This window comes from Cyanistes caeruleus, chromosome Z (genome assembly GCF_971803275.1).
Source record: "Cyanistes caeruleus chromosome Z, bCyaCae1.hap1.1, whole genome shotgun sequence".
In the NCBI taxonomy this organism is placed as follows: Eukaryota; Metazoa; Chordata; class Aves; order Passeriformes; family Paridae; genus Cyanistes; species Cyanistes caeruleus.
Genome location: NC_141732.1, coordinates 61,881,864 through 61,898,720, shown reverse-complemented (window position 1 = coordinate 61,898,720; position 16,857 = coordinate 61,881,864). Strand labels below are relative to the sequence as shown.

The following is a 16,857-nucleotide window of genomic DNA, read 5'->3' as shown; positions in this document are numbered from 1 at the left end:
AAGAAAAAAAAAAAAAAGAAAGAAAAAAAGACATATTCCACAGCTGCTTAGAGAACTTAGGTATTTATTTAAGTATAAGAAATTGTAGCTTGCATTTAAATGGGCTTATTCTATAAGAAATCATCTATCAGTGAAAAACACAATGCTTTGAATTTTCAATTTTCGATAGTTGTAGTTTTGCTGACAAAAGATATGCAACTTCCTTGATCCTCAGATCACTTCCTTCTAGGAAATCATATGCAGATGGAAGCTGGTAGAAACAGACTTCATATACTAAGAGACATCAAAAAGCTAAGCACTGGAAAAACTTTTTTTCTGGACATTGCCTTATTACTGCTTCATTAACCATTCATATACTGAAACTGTGCTGAAGTGTATTGAGATAAAAGCCTATTTTTGTTGACTCCTACTTTTTGTACTGACATTTATAGAGTAGCTGGTGTACTGTCTGAATCTAGTGTAATCCAAGGACAGTAAGGTTAAATCTTTGCTGTGGGCTGTCATTTGGATTGTAGTAGTCAACAACACATTAATTTGAATTTTTAAAGTATGAATACTCCTTGTTGGATAAGACTGTTGCTGATGGATGAATATTTGATGAGAAAATGAAGTCTAAAAATAATTTTAAAGGAAACTTCTCTGTCACTGCTGTTTGGGACCCTAACATCAGATTATGGTACATTATAAAATATCAGTAGGTTAAAAATGCCTATTGATGTTGGAAAGTTAGGCAAATGGACTTTTGAGATTACCCAAGAAGAGAAGTGGTTTTCCAATATTTTTTTTTTTTTCTGAAACTGAAAAAGCATATTTCATAGACAATACCGAGTATTCTTGCAGCTTTAGTTTAGCTCATGAGCAACCAAATGTAATAGTGGCTTAATGAAAGAGGATTTCTTTCTCAATTCAGGTTGCTGGTACTGGAATCCACAGCTCCTTCAGGGGACCTGTCCCGCCCTCACCACATTGCATCCGTTGTTCCAAACCGGTATCCCCGCTGGTTCACCCTAAGTCATATCGAATCCCAGCAGTGTGAGCTGGCGTCAACCATGCTAACAGCAGCCAAAGGTACATTGCAGTCAGTTATGTACTCAACTAAATGTGTGCTTTTAATATTGCATGGGTAAACAGATCATAAAACTTGTGTTCAGGAGTTCGGATCACAGCGTGACAGTAATTTGAAATGCGTACAACAAACTGAGCTTAAATCTGTCATGTAATTTTCTAGCAAAGAGGTTAATTTAGTTAGCTGGTAACTAGATGAGCTCGGTATGAGGCTGATGAGACAGCTTTTTTGTTTTCCTGACACATGACATTGACTATGAGACATAGAGGTGGACAAGTCAGTTCTAAAATTCACAAATCAGAGTGAGTTTTGGCCGTGCACTGTACTGTCACCTTCAGACAGAGGAGTTTGTGGTCTCTTACATCTTTCATTCATATGCAATTTAATTATAGAAGGTTTCTAAAAATAGTGTGAATAATTGTATCATACTACTGCATAGCAATGTCAGGCTCAGTTATAATGGATCTCTGGGTGTTTAGGGAGCTTATTCCATATTGATTATTCTTCTTACACCTTGCAGGTGATGTTCGGAGACTGGAAACAGTGTTAGAATCCATCCAGAAAAATATCCACTCCTCATCACACATCTTCAAACTTGCCCAGGATGCATTTAAAATAGCAACACTCATGGACAGCTTGCCAGACATAACTCTTCTGAAAGTTTCTCTGGAACTGGGCCTTCAGGTATTTTCATCATTTGCTGTTATTATAATAGTAGAAAGAAATTTGATGCATTGTTGGTGCAGCTTTTAAGCACGGGAAAGGATACTGTCTTTGGGCCCTGTCAGGACTTGGTTTCAAGTTCTGTTTTCTAATACAAGGCTTAAGGTACTGGTAAACATAGACCAAGAATCTGCACAGCCCCTTTGTAGCATTCAGGTGGACGGCAGAGCTGGCATTTGCTGACTGCACTCTTCTGTTTAAAGGTGAGAGAGGACCAATGGGGTGGATTCAGGATTATATGTAGGACTGGCTAGAAAGTAAAATTATTCTGCTTGCATGCATGCAATGCAGTGCATGGTCTTCAGGGGTTTCTTCCTTTTCTTTCTCTTCTTTCCCCTAAATGAGAACTGGTACATGCTTGTTGAAAGCCAAGGTCCACTATAATGACTGGTTGCTAAGGCAGAGCATGTTGACAACAGCCCTCTCACTTCTATCAAAATCCTATACTCCACCAGCTGTGGTATAGTCAGATACATCTGGGTGTGCTTGAGGTGTACAAGTACTGCAGAGCAGCTTTCAGGCTCTGAGGAGAGACTTGACAAGCTAAAAGGAGACAGCCAAGTAGTAATATTACCTGTCACTTTCAAATCTTAAGAATTTACACAGTTCATTTCAACATAACTAAATATCTCCATCTCTGTTCAGGGAATTCTTAAAAAAAACATGCAAAGATCTGAAAACCATTTATTACTTTCAGTAAATAAAGCTCCGAAGACTTCTGGGGAAAGGATGTTTTCCCAATTGCTTTTCATGCTGAAGAAAGGTATGAAAGTCTAATCAAAAAGCTGAGGCTTCTGTATGCTTTGTTAGGCATTCATATTTCCATGGTCACTGTGGAAATCTGTTTGTTTCATTTCTCTTAAATATTTATGTAAGAGAGAGAAAAATCTTTACAATTGACCTATGTATCACCTCAAGCTTTCACCAAGTATTATTCTGTGGAAACAGCACACTTTGGATTATAGTGTATTCATGGACATTCTTTTGTGGTTGACAGTGTCATCAGAATATCTTCAGCAAAGTCTGTCACAAATACAACAAACTAGAACTGTTGTAGAATTTGCTCACTGTTCTGTTCCAAGCTTACCAGAGGTGTTTTAAGAATCTCAAAATTTGTTTTCCAGAAGGAAGATGCATAGCAGTTTTTTGCTAGTAATTCCCAGCTGTGTAGTTTCTTACAGTAATGATTTTCCTGCAAGAAACTGCCAGCACTGTTTCTAGTGGCCTACAGATGATTCTCCCTTCTTTTCTCTTCAACTTAATTGTAATTAGGTTGTCCGTATTCAGTATCTAATACCTGAATACTTACAACAATTATATGCCTTGTGATATCACACAATGATTACCAATATACTTGTGCATAGAGGTAGGAGATGTTATGTAATTTAACTTCAATAATTGGTAACTGAAGGCTTTTTTTTTTGGGATAGGGTTTTTCCTTACCCCCAGATAAAACAGTCTCTGTTCTCTGTCCTTGAAGGATCTTCAGTTGGAATTACTCTCTGCATGCTGCTCAAAAATATCTGAACGGTGTTTTTCAAATTGTTTGACGTGTCAGCTGAAAAAGAGGAAATGAAGTGGAGAGGGCAAGAGGCTGCCATTTCTAATGCCAGTGTGTTTGAGTACCTTAAAATTTCTATCTGTTTATCTATGGCCTTGGTTTGCAATTTAATTTTTGCTTTGTTTGTGTTCTTTTAACAGGTGATGCGGATGACACTGTCAACACTGAATTGGCGACGGCGAGAAATGGTGAGGTGGTTGGTAACGTGTGCAACAGAAGTAGGTATGTTCTGAAGTATTTCTCTTGTCAGCTACTCTTACAGGGATTGATCTTCCTTGTCAACACCCAAGTTCTGCAAATGCCTCCCACTTCATGTTCATCTCTAAAATTCATTTGGTGAGAACACATTATGGCAGTGATTAGTGGGTGATTTTAGGCACAAAGCAAATGAGACAATAGTTAAGTAATGCAGTGTGACTTCTTTCCCCCATAGGGTAGAGGTGTGCATAACATATGGGAAATAGCCTTATGCAAATACTCAGTACCCAAAATACTTTATACAGAAGCGGGAGAACACTGCTCTCTCAAGCAGCATGTTCAGATGATTTTTGGGCTTTGCCATAGATTTCCTCCATGTCTTCATGAGGCATCCCATAAGCCTTCTGTGTTATGTATGGTTTACCATCCTCAAAATGAGGATACAAGGTCTGAAAATGAAGATGAGTGCATTAAAAGCTGTATAGCTGTTAAAAAAAATCAAAAATCAGCAGCAATGCTAATGGGAACAATCTAAGTACTTACGATAATGGAGCCATTTTAATTGTTAGTAAAGGTATTTCTGGAGATCATATTTTTCTGTTGTATTTCTCCCTTCTTCATATATCTGAGTTGGATTGTATTGCACAGATGCTTCTTGAGTTTCAGAACTTTGGAGGATTGCTTATTCTCTAGATTAATTTATTCTTTGCTTTATGCTTAGCTGGTCATATATTGTTGTCAATAGCATGGCAAACTAGAATTTGCCTTTGTATGCCCTCAGCCAGCAAATGGTTTGTGTTTGCAAATTTTTATGCAGTGCTCTTGTTTTATTGCTTTTATATCTTTGCTAAAATAATTTTTGCTGAGGTTATCTTACAGATATTAGTGCCTGAGTATTATTTTGTGCAGTTGCATCTCAGCAAATAAAATACTGGGTTTGAAATTGCTTTAAATTGGTTCACATATTCTAGTCGAAGTGTCCCATAAAGAACCTATAATATTGTGCAACATACTCTTGAGACTTAATCAACACAATAAAACATCAATATGGTAATGCTAGGAATCTGTTTATTTAAATTAAGATACTGTATTCTCTGGCTATGCTGGTTTGCTGCAAATGAGTGAAGGGGTGCATGGGAAGCATCAGAGTCTTGCAGGAAAAGAAGACCTCTGTGTGTAGTTTAGGTGGGCTCACAAATGTGTGTTAAGTGTGACTAGCAATAAGGCACTCTGATTAACTCTAGGTTCAGTTTATGGAGCCCATCAGTCAGTGTTTCCTCCACCTGCCAAACACACTGGGAATACAGTGGCACTGAGAAATACAATATCCAGTAATTCATATTGCTCGTTGTATTTCTCTAAAAAGGATCTTAATGATCATGTACTTAAGAACTTGATTGCTTTAAGATGTGCTTAGTAAATTCTGCTAAGGTATGACATGATGTTCTCTTAAGGAAGTCATTGTGCCTACTTGCCATATGTGCTGTGCCTTGAGATGAGCAGTGAGAAAAGAGGTTGTAATTGTACTGGTGTGCAAGGTGAGAGCTGCTTTTGAGAGAGATGATGAGATGAAATGAGCCAGAATGTTTTACCCAAATTGTCTTAAGTAAAACAGCTCAGGAGAGATTAAAATTAATAGGAGATCAAAGCTTATCTTGCGGGCTATTTTTGTTATTTTTGGTGTTTATGTCATATGTGTTGCTGCACAGTTTGCACAGTAGTCTTGGTTTTTATGTTCTTACCTAGCCATGCTGTCTGTGAGCTCTTCTTTCTGGGATGTACTGGTAACCCCTTTGTGGGAAGTATAATCTCCTACTGAACATCTCTATCTGCTGGGTTTTATAAGTTGTGGCTAACCCTTTCTTTCTCTCCCCAGGTGTTTATGCACTGGATAGTATCATGCAAAACTGGTTTACACTTTTCACTCCAACAGAAGCCACTAGTATTGTTGCTACAACAGTGATGTCCAACAGCACCATTGTCCGTCTGCATCTGGACTGCCATCAGCAGGAGAAGCTGGCCGGCAGTGCTAGGACGCTTGCCCTACAGTGTGCCATGAAGGATCCTCAAAACTGTGCCCTTTCTGCACTGACACTGTGTGAAAAGGATCACATAGCTTTTGAGACTGCTTACCAAATTGTTCTAGATGCTGCTACGGCTGGCATGAGCTACTCACAGCTTTTTACCATAGCACGATACATGGAGCACCGTGGCTACCCCATGCGGGCCTACAAGCTGGCCACTTTGGCCATGACCCATCTCAACCTGAGTTACAATCAGGACACACACCCTGCCATTAATGACGTTCTGTGGGCATGTGCGCTCAGCCACTCCCTTGGGAAAAATGAGCTAGCAGCTATAATACCTCTTGTGGTCAAAAGTGTCAAGTGTGCAACAGTACTGTCAGACATTTTGCGCAGGTGTACTTTGACCACTCCTGGCATGGTGGGACTTCATGGAAGGAGGAACTCTGGTAAGCTCATGTCACTGGACAAAGCCCCTTTACGGCAACTCTTGGATGCCACGATCGGAGCCTACATTAATACAACTCATTCACGTCTCACTCACATCAGCCCACGACATTATAGTGAGTTTATAGAGTTCCTCAGCAAGGCACGAGAGACCTTCCTAATGGCTCATGATGGTCACATCCAGTTTACACAGTTTATTGACAACCTAAAACAAATCTACAAAGGCAAAAAGAAACTGATGATGCTGGTTCGTGAACGATTTGGTTGATGAAAATGCGTGAATGGGGGACTGGGGGGGAGGGGTGGTTTGTTTTTACTTGAGCCTGCCTTTGTATCCTTTTTAACTTAAAGAAACAGAGCCACACCGGTATTATATGTGTATAGTTATATTGAGTTTGCAAACTAAATTGTCATGTTGTGAAAGTTTGTGTGTTTAATTTTCTTTTCTTTTTTCTGTTTTGTATGAGAGAGAGGTTAAAAAAGGTTTGGTTTACACTGAGTATATGTTGTCAAGTGGCAAAAGCCCACATCGCTCTCCTGTTCTTTCTGTATACGTTCACAGCCTCAAAAACAAACATATATTGCAATGGCTTTAAAAACCAAACAAAACACCTCCATCCTGTGATAAGTACCTCGAATGGATTCAGCTTTACTCCTTTGTAACTCATCCTTACATTTCAGCATATTTAAACAAACCAACAAATGAAATACTAGTAGTTAAAAGGCTGACCACGTGGCTTTGCAGTGCTGTTCATCCAGAAGCATGGCACACAATGCTTGTGCATGTGGAAACTTAGCAACTGTCAACATACATTCTCAGGGATTTATCAAAAAAAATTAAAAAAAGAATGAGAGCATTTATTGTACTGTATATATATTATAGTATATGTCTGAATATTGAAAAATATAACATTAACTAATTTATAAAAAAATCTATGTAATGCAAAATACTTGAAGCTGCAGTAGCTTGGTTTTAAACAAAAAAAAAAACCTATCAGAAGGACTAAAGTGCGCCTTGCTTCAGGGTTGGCTCAGGTGGTGAACTATATGCTGGGCATCTATGCAGAGCCACCTTTTGGATTGCATGGTTGGACTGATACCTATTGGGGAAAATTTTATATATATATATTTATACAACCTGTGTATACATATATATGTATACACACATACACACATGCTTGTAACAGGCACTATAGTAAAGAGGGACAACAAAAAAATACACAGCCAGAGCAGCAAGCCTTAGCATTAAGAATACAGTATGCCAGAATTGGGGTTTGTGCCTCCTAGCCTAGAAGACTTAAAGAATATCCTTTTTGACACAAAACGCAAAATGTTTTCCAAAATTATTGACATGATACGTTACGCCTTTGCAGTGAGCTAATAATAAGCTAACCTTTGTGCACAAATAACATATATATATATTATATATATATATTCTGCATAGGTATTTTGACTTTGTGCAGGACAGAAAGTTGTGTAGGTATGACTGTTCTACTTTTCAGTTTGTTTTTTTAATATATTTTATTTTCTCTAGAATTACTCAAACAAAAGCAGCCTTCTATCTTGCCTTGTCTTAATGCTTTAAAATAACCAAACTGGAGATCTAACTACCAAACTGTTCATTATATTATTAAGTACCAACTTTGGTTACAGTATAGTGTCTTTACTTTAGCTGATGGTTCTGTATCCTTGTGCTTTTTAAAGCAGTTTTTATGTTTTGGTGCAAAAGTTGTCCAGTGTCTCTTGTTCCCTTCATTAGAGAACATGCTAGAAGTATGTTTGTAGGTATTTTTGTTTAGAAAAACTATTTCATGCTCTCCATTTTATTTATTATAATAGGTAAAAAGGTTGTACTTCATCACCCATGTAAACATGCTCATGAAGTTGAAAGTAATTAAGATTTGATACACTGATATCAATTTATTTATGTAACTAAATCACTGTTTTATAAACTTGTTAATGATCAACAATTTTTTTGTTTTGATTAAAATTAGTTTTTTGAAAGTTGATTCTGCCTCCTTTAATGGTGTCTGTTACTGGAATTGAATTGTGTTCATAGATCATGAATGCCCATCTAATGATTTCACTGCACTGTGGTGGTAGGCAGTACAACCACCAAGTCCAGGAAATAAATGTTATGTTCCTCAAAAATCTGCTGAGGATTAGTAGTGTTCACAGCTGCTGGTGGAAGAAGACCTCATACTTCAGAGAAGGGGCCTGTGTCTGAAGAAGTGTTCTGTACATCAAACAGTAAGCCTTGACGTATCATCCTGGTAGGATTCTGTAGTATGTGTGGGTGTGTTTCCATTCTGGATTATTTGGGTGACTATGAGCATTGAGATGTGCTGCAGATGTATTCAAGGACAATTCTTCCTGTTCATCTATTGGTTTTAGTTCTAAAGTGTTTTGTGTATTTTGCGTTATACAGCTCTTTCCACACAGTGTGAAATTCTTGCTCATCAGCTGATAGCTGATACTTCTATTTTTTGGTGCCCTTACTCCATAGGAATTGTGTGAATTTTCTAGCCCTCAGAGAATAATGGAATATGACATGGTTGCAGATTGAGGAGGAACTTTCTGCTTTACCACCAGTTAATCATTTTAGGAATGTTACTTGATGTCTTATTTGATCTGCTGACCTTCAATTCCTGTTTTTTTTAGTATCTTCAACTGAAAAAGTGAATTAGTATGCAGCAAGCAACCAACAGAGATACCAGTGTAACCATGAATTCTGACAGTGAGGCTTGCATCACTGAAGATTAAGGAAAAGGTCTGAATCTTCGTACAATTTGTCGTGTAAAATGTGAGTCTTTTACCAAGTCTTGCTAACAGCTGAGATGTCCTGACCTAATAGTGCTAACATTCTGTGACATTTTGTGAGTACAATTCCTTCCATGTGTTGAATTCTCATTACATTTTTCAATCATTACTTTGTCCTAGATGAATTATCTGTCATGGGCAATACCACAGGAAGGAAAAGAGGAAGTATCACTCCATTCTGTAATAGGGTTTGCAGGGTTGCTTTATTTTTGTGGTTGTTTTAGTTGGGATTTTTTCCTAATTTTACAAATAATGCTACAGGAAGGGTAATTCTGGATTATGTAGGTTGTAAAACTGAAGCCTCTTTGAAGACGGCATTAGAATTAAATGCAGTTGTGGTAATTGTCACCTGCTTTGGACAAGCACATGGCTGTTTCTTGCAGAACTGATGGAATTCTATTTGGCTTATTTTAAGGACTGAGTAAAAATCTCTTTTGTGCCTGCACTGGTGCTGTGCAGTACAATTCACAAGTCCACAAGGACTAACAGAGGCTTGGCCAAACTCTCTAGTAAATAATGTGTCAGTGTGTCCTGCCTTTGGATTTTGAAGGTAGGGGGAATTCACCAAAAAAAGAAAAGCCTGAGGGCTCTTGCTAGATGCTTTCAAAAGTCTGAACACCATTCTTTAATATTTCTTCAGTGTTCTGTCAAATTAGTTTGAGCTCTTCTTTTTAGCTTTGGTTTAGCTTTTGGTTTTAGCAATTCAGCTTTTCATGTAAGTGGGTATAAGTTACAAGTGCAGTAGAACTGGGGTGCTGCTTACATGGGAGGCTTGTCTTTTGATGTGTAGTTAAAGTGAATTTGCAGTAATTTTTTTCACTGAGATGCCTTCAATTTCGTAAAAACTAGGATTTTTTTACTGAAAAATCATACAAACATTTCTGCTTGAAAAACAAAAGTTCTAGGAGTTCATCTAATTTCAGTGGAGGATATGATTTGGTAAAGTAACAATATAGCTGACACTTTGCCCTGAATTCAGAAATATGATAATCTCAAGTATCCTCTTGCTCTGCAGTTTTGGCTAGAGATAAAATATTCAGAGACAGATATTTTCCCACTATTTTAAATGCTTGCCCTGTTTAAAGTATGTACTTTGTGCAAGGGTAAGTGGGGAAACAAGGTACATAAATCACAAAGTGTTTTGCCAGACCCTTGCATTGCATCAAGCAAGGCTATACTGAATGTGAAATGAAAAGCATTGTAAGCATCTTAATTGGAGAGACAGCAAAGTATCAGGTACAGCTTTACTTGTGAGAAGAGGTTGCTGGGATCTGCCTCCTCTGGAGAAGTGTACTCTCTATACTGCACGTGGTATGATAAATCTTGCCTCCTCTAATTCCCTAGGCAGTCGGTATCGAGTAGCATCTACCTGTCAGCTCAAATGTTTGCAAATCATCTTTATGGTGCTATCTGTATCCCTGCTTTTACCAAAAATAGAGAATTGTATGCTCTGAGAAAAAGGATCTGTCTTAAAAAAAAAATTACATCAGCTGCTGTATTTGCAGACTACTCCAAGGTCATAGGATCTAAGATTTTTATTGACATATTGACTACAAAGCACAAGTAGTGTGCTAAAGCCAACCTTGACTAACTTCTATAGCTCTTTAAGGTAGAGAGCAATAATGACTAGGAAGTACCACAATCATGAAGCCTCCCAATGAATCATCTTCTGCTGAGTTTTGTGACAGATGCATTTCATTGTTGGGATTTTTTCTTCCTCTTTAGCCTTTGTCCTTTTGCATATGTAATTTAAAGAGCTTTGTATTTGGAAATATGTTAACATGAAAGGTGATACACTTGTGGTTTGATGATGTAAAATGCGCAGCAGAGCTATTGCTTGGTAACCGTGATCCATGGTGTTGGAAGAATCTGAGGAGCAGTGAATGGGAAGGGCGAGCTGGTGCAGAGACTGGTGAGCTCAGTGAGGCCTAAGGGAGCAGCCACAGCTGACGTGCAAAACCAGCACTGTCTGCCTTTTCACCTCTCTGACCTTGGAACTGTTTGTTTGACCACAGGGAATTCTTGGTTTGGAGTCTCAGGCATCAAAGGCACATCACTGTTCACAGAAGGATTCTGGAAAGTCAAAAAACTGATGAGGGTGATTAAGGACAGAACTAAATATTCCTCTGGTAAAGCTGCTGGAATTACATCAAGGCTAATGTTGGCACACACTTTTGGGAAGCCTGTTAGTTATAGGAAAAAAAGTAGCAAGAGAAGTGCCAAATTCTGCCTGGTCAGTGGGCAGGAAAAATCATTTGGGGTTTGTGGCCTACATTTCCATCTATATTGCATTAAGCAGCATAATGTCTGCTTGTAACACTATATTGCTTGGCTTTTCCAATGCCCAGGCAAGAGTCAGGCCAATTGCAACTCATCTCTTATCAAATGGTGTCCCGGAAGCCTTCTGTTGCCTCTGAGAAGGCAGGGTGTGGGACAAAGGCTGGCCTTGCTTGGGCCACTTGCCAATATGTTGAGGAACCCTGAGCAGCACAACCAAACCAATTCAGGAGGCCAAGGCTGCAACAGGGAAAATGACATAAAATGCTTTCCAAGCAAGACCCCACTTGTAAAACTCTTAACAGCAGTTGGTCACTTAAATGAATGGAAATTGTGGGTTCTGAAGAAAACATGATGTCTTTTGTGCCTCTAATGGATGTGTCAAACGTGTTTAGTAGATCAGTAGATTAATTAAATATATCCCAAATAAACACCAAAGTAGAAAACACATTAACTTTTTCCTGAAATGAACTATACTGAATATATTTCATATATATATTTCATATATATATGAAATATACTTGGAGAGGAATTTTGTCACACTCATAGTCTGCTTGTTGCACTATGAACATGAAGGTGTGAAAGGCAGCTCTCATTAACACTGTTGTGACAGCCATCAACCCTCTCCAGCTGGTTTTGGTGGGAGAGAGGTAGGAAGGTATTTTTGGGTGGTGTTTTCTTTTCTTATTTTTAAAACTTTTTTCTTTCTAGTAACCTGATGACTGATTCCAGGTAAGGTATCGATGCAGCATGGGAAGATGTCCTGGTTACTCAGGATGTGTTTGCTCTACCAATCCTCTGCATCAATACAAATGTCTGACCCAGTGCATACTTTTTTCTCCAGCATCCTGCAATATTTATGTCTTTTAGGAGGTTGTCTCCACTTCTGTCATGCTGCAGATTCTGGGGACTTTAATTTTGAAAAATGGGGCTCTACAATCATTCTTGAAAATCTGGAGTCTTAATTTAAGAACACCATGTGCTACGGGGCCTTAGGCTTGGCTGCTACATAGTAATTTAGCAGGTCTTTCATATTCTTTGTTTAAATCATATAATGAGAAACTGAGAAGCCAAATAGGCATGTTTGGAAATTTTAATGTGAGATGATACCAAAATACTGAGCAAGAAACTTAAGCATTGCCTTATGGAGTATGTGGTTGTAGAGGCAGACTGTACTCAAGAGTTTTCATCTGCTCTGAACCTCTCAGTATTTTATGTGAAGGGAAGTCCATGTGAGAGAGGCTTAACTATTGCATGGTAGCTTTGGTTTCACAGCCTGCATTTTCCCAGCTATCACTGTATTCTCCATCTGAAATGATCCAGGACATTTTCCTCATCTCAGCAATTCCCTTTTTTAAATCTCACCAGTCACATGGTGTATATAATGTTATACCATGTTCTTCTTGTAGCTGCTGGATGACATTACCTTAGTGTAGCAAGTAGAGCTTGTCCAGATTTGACTTTGTATGGGAGCCTTGAGCCTAACAGTGGTAAATTACTGCACCTCAGAGGTAATTAGGGGCTGTATGTGCTATCCTTACTTGTGGCAGAAGTGGCCACCGCTCATGAGCAAGCAGTATGGCACTAATCAAAGTTTTAGTCATTCATTTTGTGAGCATTAGGACCTCCTTGCACAGCAAATGCAGGCAGTAAAAGCCAGAAGCTAAAAAGCTTTTTTTTTTTTAAGGCAATAATTTACAACGTTTGGTCTTTCATCAGAAGAATAAAGTCAAGAAAACAGTAATTACTGGCAAGAGTTGGAAGTGCATCCATCACTAAGTGTACACACTGCCAAGGCCCAAATTCTCTACTCATAGAAAATTTCAGGCAAACCAGGCAGGATGATTTTTTCTTTTAGTTGCCAGTTGTTTAGCACCCGAATGGTCTGTATACCGTTCGTGAGTGTGTTTGGGAGACCTAGCTGGATGAACTAAAATGGCACTGACTCTGTTGAGCCCAGTATGGAAGCACTGGTTTGTGCACCTGTTTGTGCTGCTAAAGTGGAGAAGAATGTGTTTCTGGCACACTTGCCACATTGGCAATCACACTGGGCTCATTGCTCACCCTGCATTACTTGAAATACATCTAGGTTATCTATTACCAGCAGCAACCGCAAGTCTCTGTTTTCTGGTGATAGGAAATAAAATTAAAGACATTTCTAGCATTTGGACAGGTGCTTGAGAAGTACAGCTGCATTGAGAGCTCTGAGGAGAAGCCTGAGCTTTGATATCTGCTGAGTTCAGGACCTGAATTTGTCACTAATTTCACAGTGGTTTTGTTTTTCCTGCCACTCGTGCACTTAGAGGTGAGTGTATGCAGTAGAGACAAATGCAGACTCACCTCATGGTGTGGGGACAATGTGTGTGTGTCTGTGGGTGTCCAAGCCCAAACACAGCTATTCTCCATGGGCCAAAGCTTTTCTTCAGATGTTGCAGTTGAGTGAAGCATTTGTGGAACAATGTTTGGACCATCTGAGTTGGCTAGCTGATACCCATATCCATGAACATCCTGCAAGTACATGCCTAGCCAGAGGGCAGCAAGGGGAACAAAACAATCAGTCAGCATGTTTATTTCTGTCCTTAAGTCCGTGTCTTGATAAGCTGTAGGCATAGGTAGCCCAGGAGAAACTGCTTCTTCCTTCTTTTCGCTAGTATTAATTGCTTCTCAACTGTACAAATGGTGGTAAGGACTCAGGCGGCAGGTTGAGCTCTGTGCATGGCATGTGACTGAGAGGGATCACAGATCTTCCTTACAGCCTTCCTGTGTTGGGTCCTCCTGCCCCGTCCATGAGCCTGACTGACTGCTGCCTTTGTCTGGAGTGAATGCTCTTCTGTGCAGCTTTTGGCTTTCTGCAGATGTTGCAACTTGCCAGCAGTTCTGGCAATTTTCTGTATGTAGAAATTGAGAATAATTAAAATGCTAACTGAATTGCAACACTGTGGATTTGTAGTTAAATTCAGAAATTACAGAGTTTTGGAATTCTGCTGTAAAGAATATTCCTTGCCTAGTGCAGTGCATCGTTGATGTCTGGCTATTCCAAACAGTGGTGGTTTTCAGCTTGCTACATTTGTTTAATGTTCAACAGCATAACTGCAGAGCCCTCTTCATATTACAGAAAGCACACACAAGACATAGATCTCTGGAAGCTGTAATTCAAGAAGACTAAATAAATCTTTTTTTTTTTATTTTTTCCACAAATTGTTGCCCTATATACTGGACAAGTAGAAGTCCTATGGCAGGGATCTCTAACATGAAGATGAGATGTAAGTGTGGAATTGTCTTTGTATTTAGCTCCAGTTAGTAAGATCCCATATAGTAAGATATGGGATCTTACAGTTGAGGAATAGTGACTGTGAGGAAGGAGTTAGCTTCCATAAAGTACTTCACTGTCAAGAGGGTTTAGAAGCCCAGTGGAGTGCACAGCCTGTTCCTTCAGTAGCTGGTGGCAGCCCATGCAAAGTGTGTCACCCTAGGGGACATCTGCCCAGAGCTGCTGGGGTGATCCCGATTTCCACCCCTTTCTACAAAGCTCCACTGATGGACCCTGGGAGGAGCCTGTCTGGCTCTGCCTGGAGAGACCCATGCTAGTGTGAGACACAGCACATCTCAGAAATGAGCTGGAGGGAGTATGCCAGGGAAGCTGGAGAGGGAATCTCCAGACTTTCTTAAATGGAGAAACTTTTCATTTAATTTCCTTTGTTTTCATTATAACAGCTCAAGATAGAAAGCAGAATAGGAGTGAAAAATAAAACTTCAATAAATTGCTTCTTGGCAGCCCTATTTCACTAACTAATGTTCTGCAAATGTATCAAAGCTCTTTTCAGCCAAGTGCTTAAAAAACTCTCCTATTTAAAGGTAGCTGTTTTAAGTGCCTGCTAAAACAGGTTTTCAGATTACTGCTTGCTTGCTTACCAAATATCTCATTACAGGCCTACTGGAGAAGTGTGCATGGGGAAGAAAAGGGAGGTTGCCTCTGTAGGTGAAGCTGCCACAGCAGTATTATTAGAACCCTCAGAAGAAGTGGATATTATCTAGCAGCAGCTGCTTTTAAAGTTTGTAAAACAAATTACAACAGCACAAGAGCAGTGAAAGTAAAGAGCTATGATGTCAGAGGCTGAAGACAATTCTTTTCATTTAGATAATTTTGTGCTACAGAACTGCATTAAAGATGAGATGCCACCATCGTTTTCGGTATGTGTGTGTACATGCACACTTCTTTAAAGTCCTGATACAGAAACAGAAGAGTTGTGTCTGTCTCTGTACCATATGTTTATAGCTGAGTTATAAAACACTTCAAAGTAGGGGTTTATAATGAAAATAGAAACACGTCCTTAAGCACGTTGATGCTAACAGGCATCACCATAAAGGGTTTAAAATAGACATCTCTTTTCTGGAAGAGGATATACTGGCTTCTGCCTGAAGTGAAGCTTGTCATTTCTGTTCTTCAAACCAATTGAAACTTCAATAGCATCTAAGAAACCCTGAGTGTTGCCTGACACTTCAGTGAGTGCCAGTATGTAGCAAAGTAATGGGTTTGATACCTAAAAGTTTTTACAGTTTCAATATGGAAATGACAACCCTTTTCAAAATATGTAATTTTTCCTATGTGTGTGTGATACAGTGCATATTTTTTCCAGCTTCTTACCTGCCTTTTATGTCCTGAAGTAAATCCAAATATGTAGCAACTCTTCTAGTTCGTTATGTTCCAGGTGCAATCACTACACCTGCTTTTGTAAAAATTCCACCCATGATAAACTTAGCTTCTTGTCATTAATGTGTCTTGCACATTTTCTTACAGATTTTAGTGGGCTTTTGACTTTCTTATAGGCAATAACAGACATTTAACACTGGCTGTAGCTAAAACCTTTCACAACCCAAGCTGTTGTGAGCATTTCTGGAGTGGCTCCTTCTGTTTTGCTAGCAAGCTGCAGCCAGATTGTGACTGGAGCACGGAAGCTGCGCAGCATTTTGCAGCTGCTCAGAGGGGTGAAGCTCATCTGTCACACTAGAGATGACAAAGCAGATCTGTAGCCTTGGTGAAGTGTTGCAGTTTGGCTTGAGCTGTGATCCTAGGGGATAACATACTCTGCAAAGCAGCACAAGCAGCAAACAGCAGTGTTAAACACAGGAGTGGTGCTATTCTGTTGGACATGGCTGAGTCTTTCCTGGGGTCACTACAACAGTCAAGACAACAGTCTTTCCATTCTTTTGCATATGTAGAAACAACGTATGTTTTGAAACAACGACTGTTGGTTTTTGTGTTTCCTTGTTGTTCCCCATGGAACATGATGTTCTTTGTCACAGAGTCTCCTGGTGTGTGCCAGCAGCCCATTGCAGCCTGGTGGCCCAAGTGAACCATGTGGGATGAAACTCTTGACTGTAGGATGAAAAGTATGCCAGAATAGGCTCAAAGACAAGGCACAGAGTATTCATGGTCAGAATCTGGGGCCATGCTTTCACAGGGAAGATAAAAGGGGACCGTGTTGCTTTGGGGTGAGATGCTCAGCTAGCTGCTGATGGGAAGGAAGATACTGAAGAAATGCTTTCGAAATGAAAAAAAAGTAGGTTTAGATTAGATATTGGGAAAAAATTGTGAGGGTGGTGAGGCACTGGAACAGGCTGCCCAGGGAAGTTGTGGATACTCTGTCCCTGGAAATGTTCAAGACCTGCTTTATTTGAAGGTGCCCTTGCCTACCACAGGGGGCTTGAAACTATATGATCTTCAAGGTCACCTTCCAAAT

At 39.4% G+C, this 16,857-nt stretch overlaps 1 protein-coding gene across 10 annotated transcripts in view; it reads left to right on the top strand.

Annotated features, from left to right (window-relative positions):
- ZSWIM6 (zinc finger SWIM-type containing 6) overlaps positions 1-16,857 on the top strand; it is a 131,189-nt gene that overhangs the window by 101,843 nt on the left and 12,489 nt on the right. For 4 of the 10 annotated variants that reach the window (XM_086867106.1, XM_086867107.1, XM_086867110.1 and 1 more), the window contains 4 exons: positions 911-1,068; positions 1,587-1,750; positions 3,491-3,572; positions 5,425-8,028. In XM_086867106.1, coding sequence (XP_086723232.1) covers positions 911-1,068; positions 1,587-1,750; positions 3,491-3,572; positions 5,425-6,287 — 1,267 coding nt within the window. In that variant the 3' untranslated portion in view covers positions 6,288-8,028. Of the gene's footprint in view, positions 1-910; positions 1,069-1,586; positions 1,751-3,490; positions 3,573-5,424; positions 8,029-8,680; positions 8,823-16,857 lie in introns of those variants that run through there. The other 6 variants (XR_015280130.1, XR_015280132.1, XR_015280129.1 and 3 more) reach the window with 2 other exon arrangements.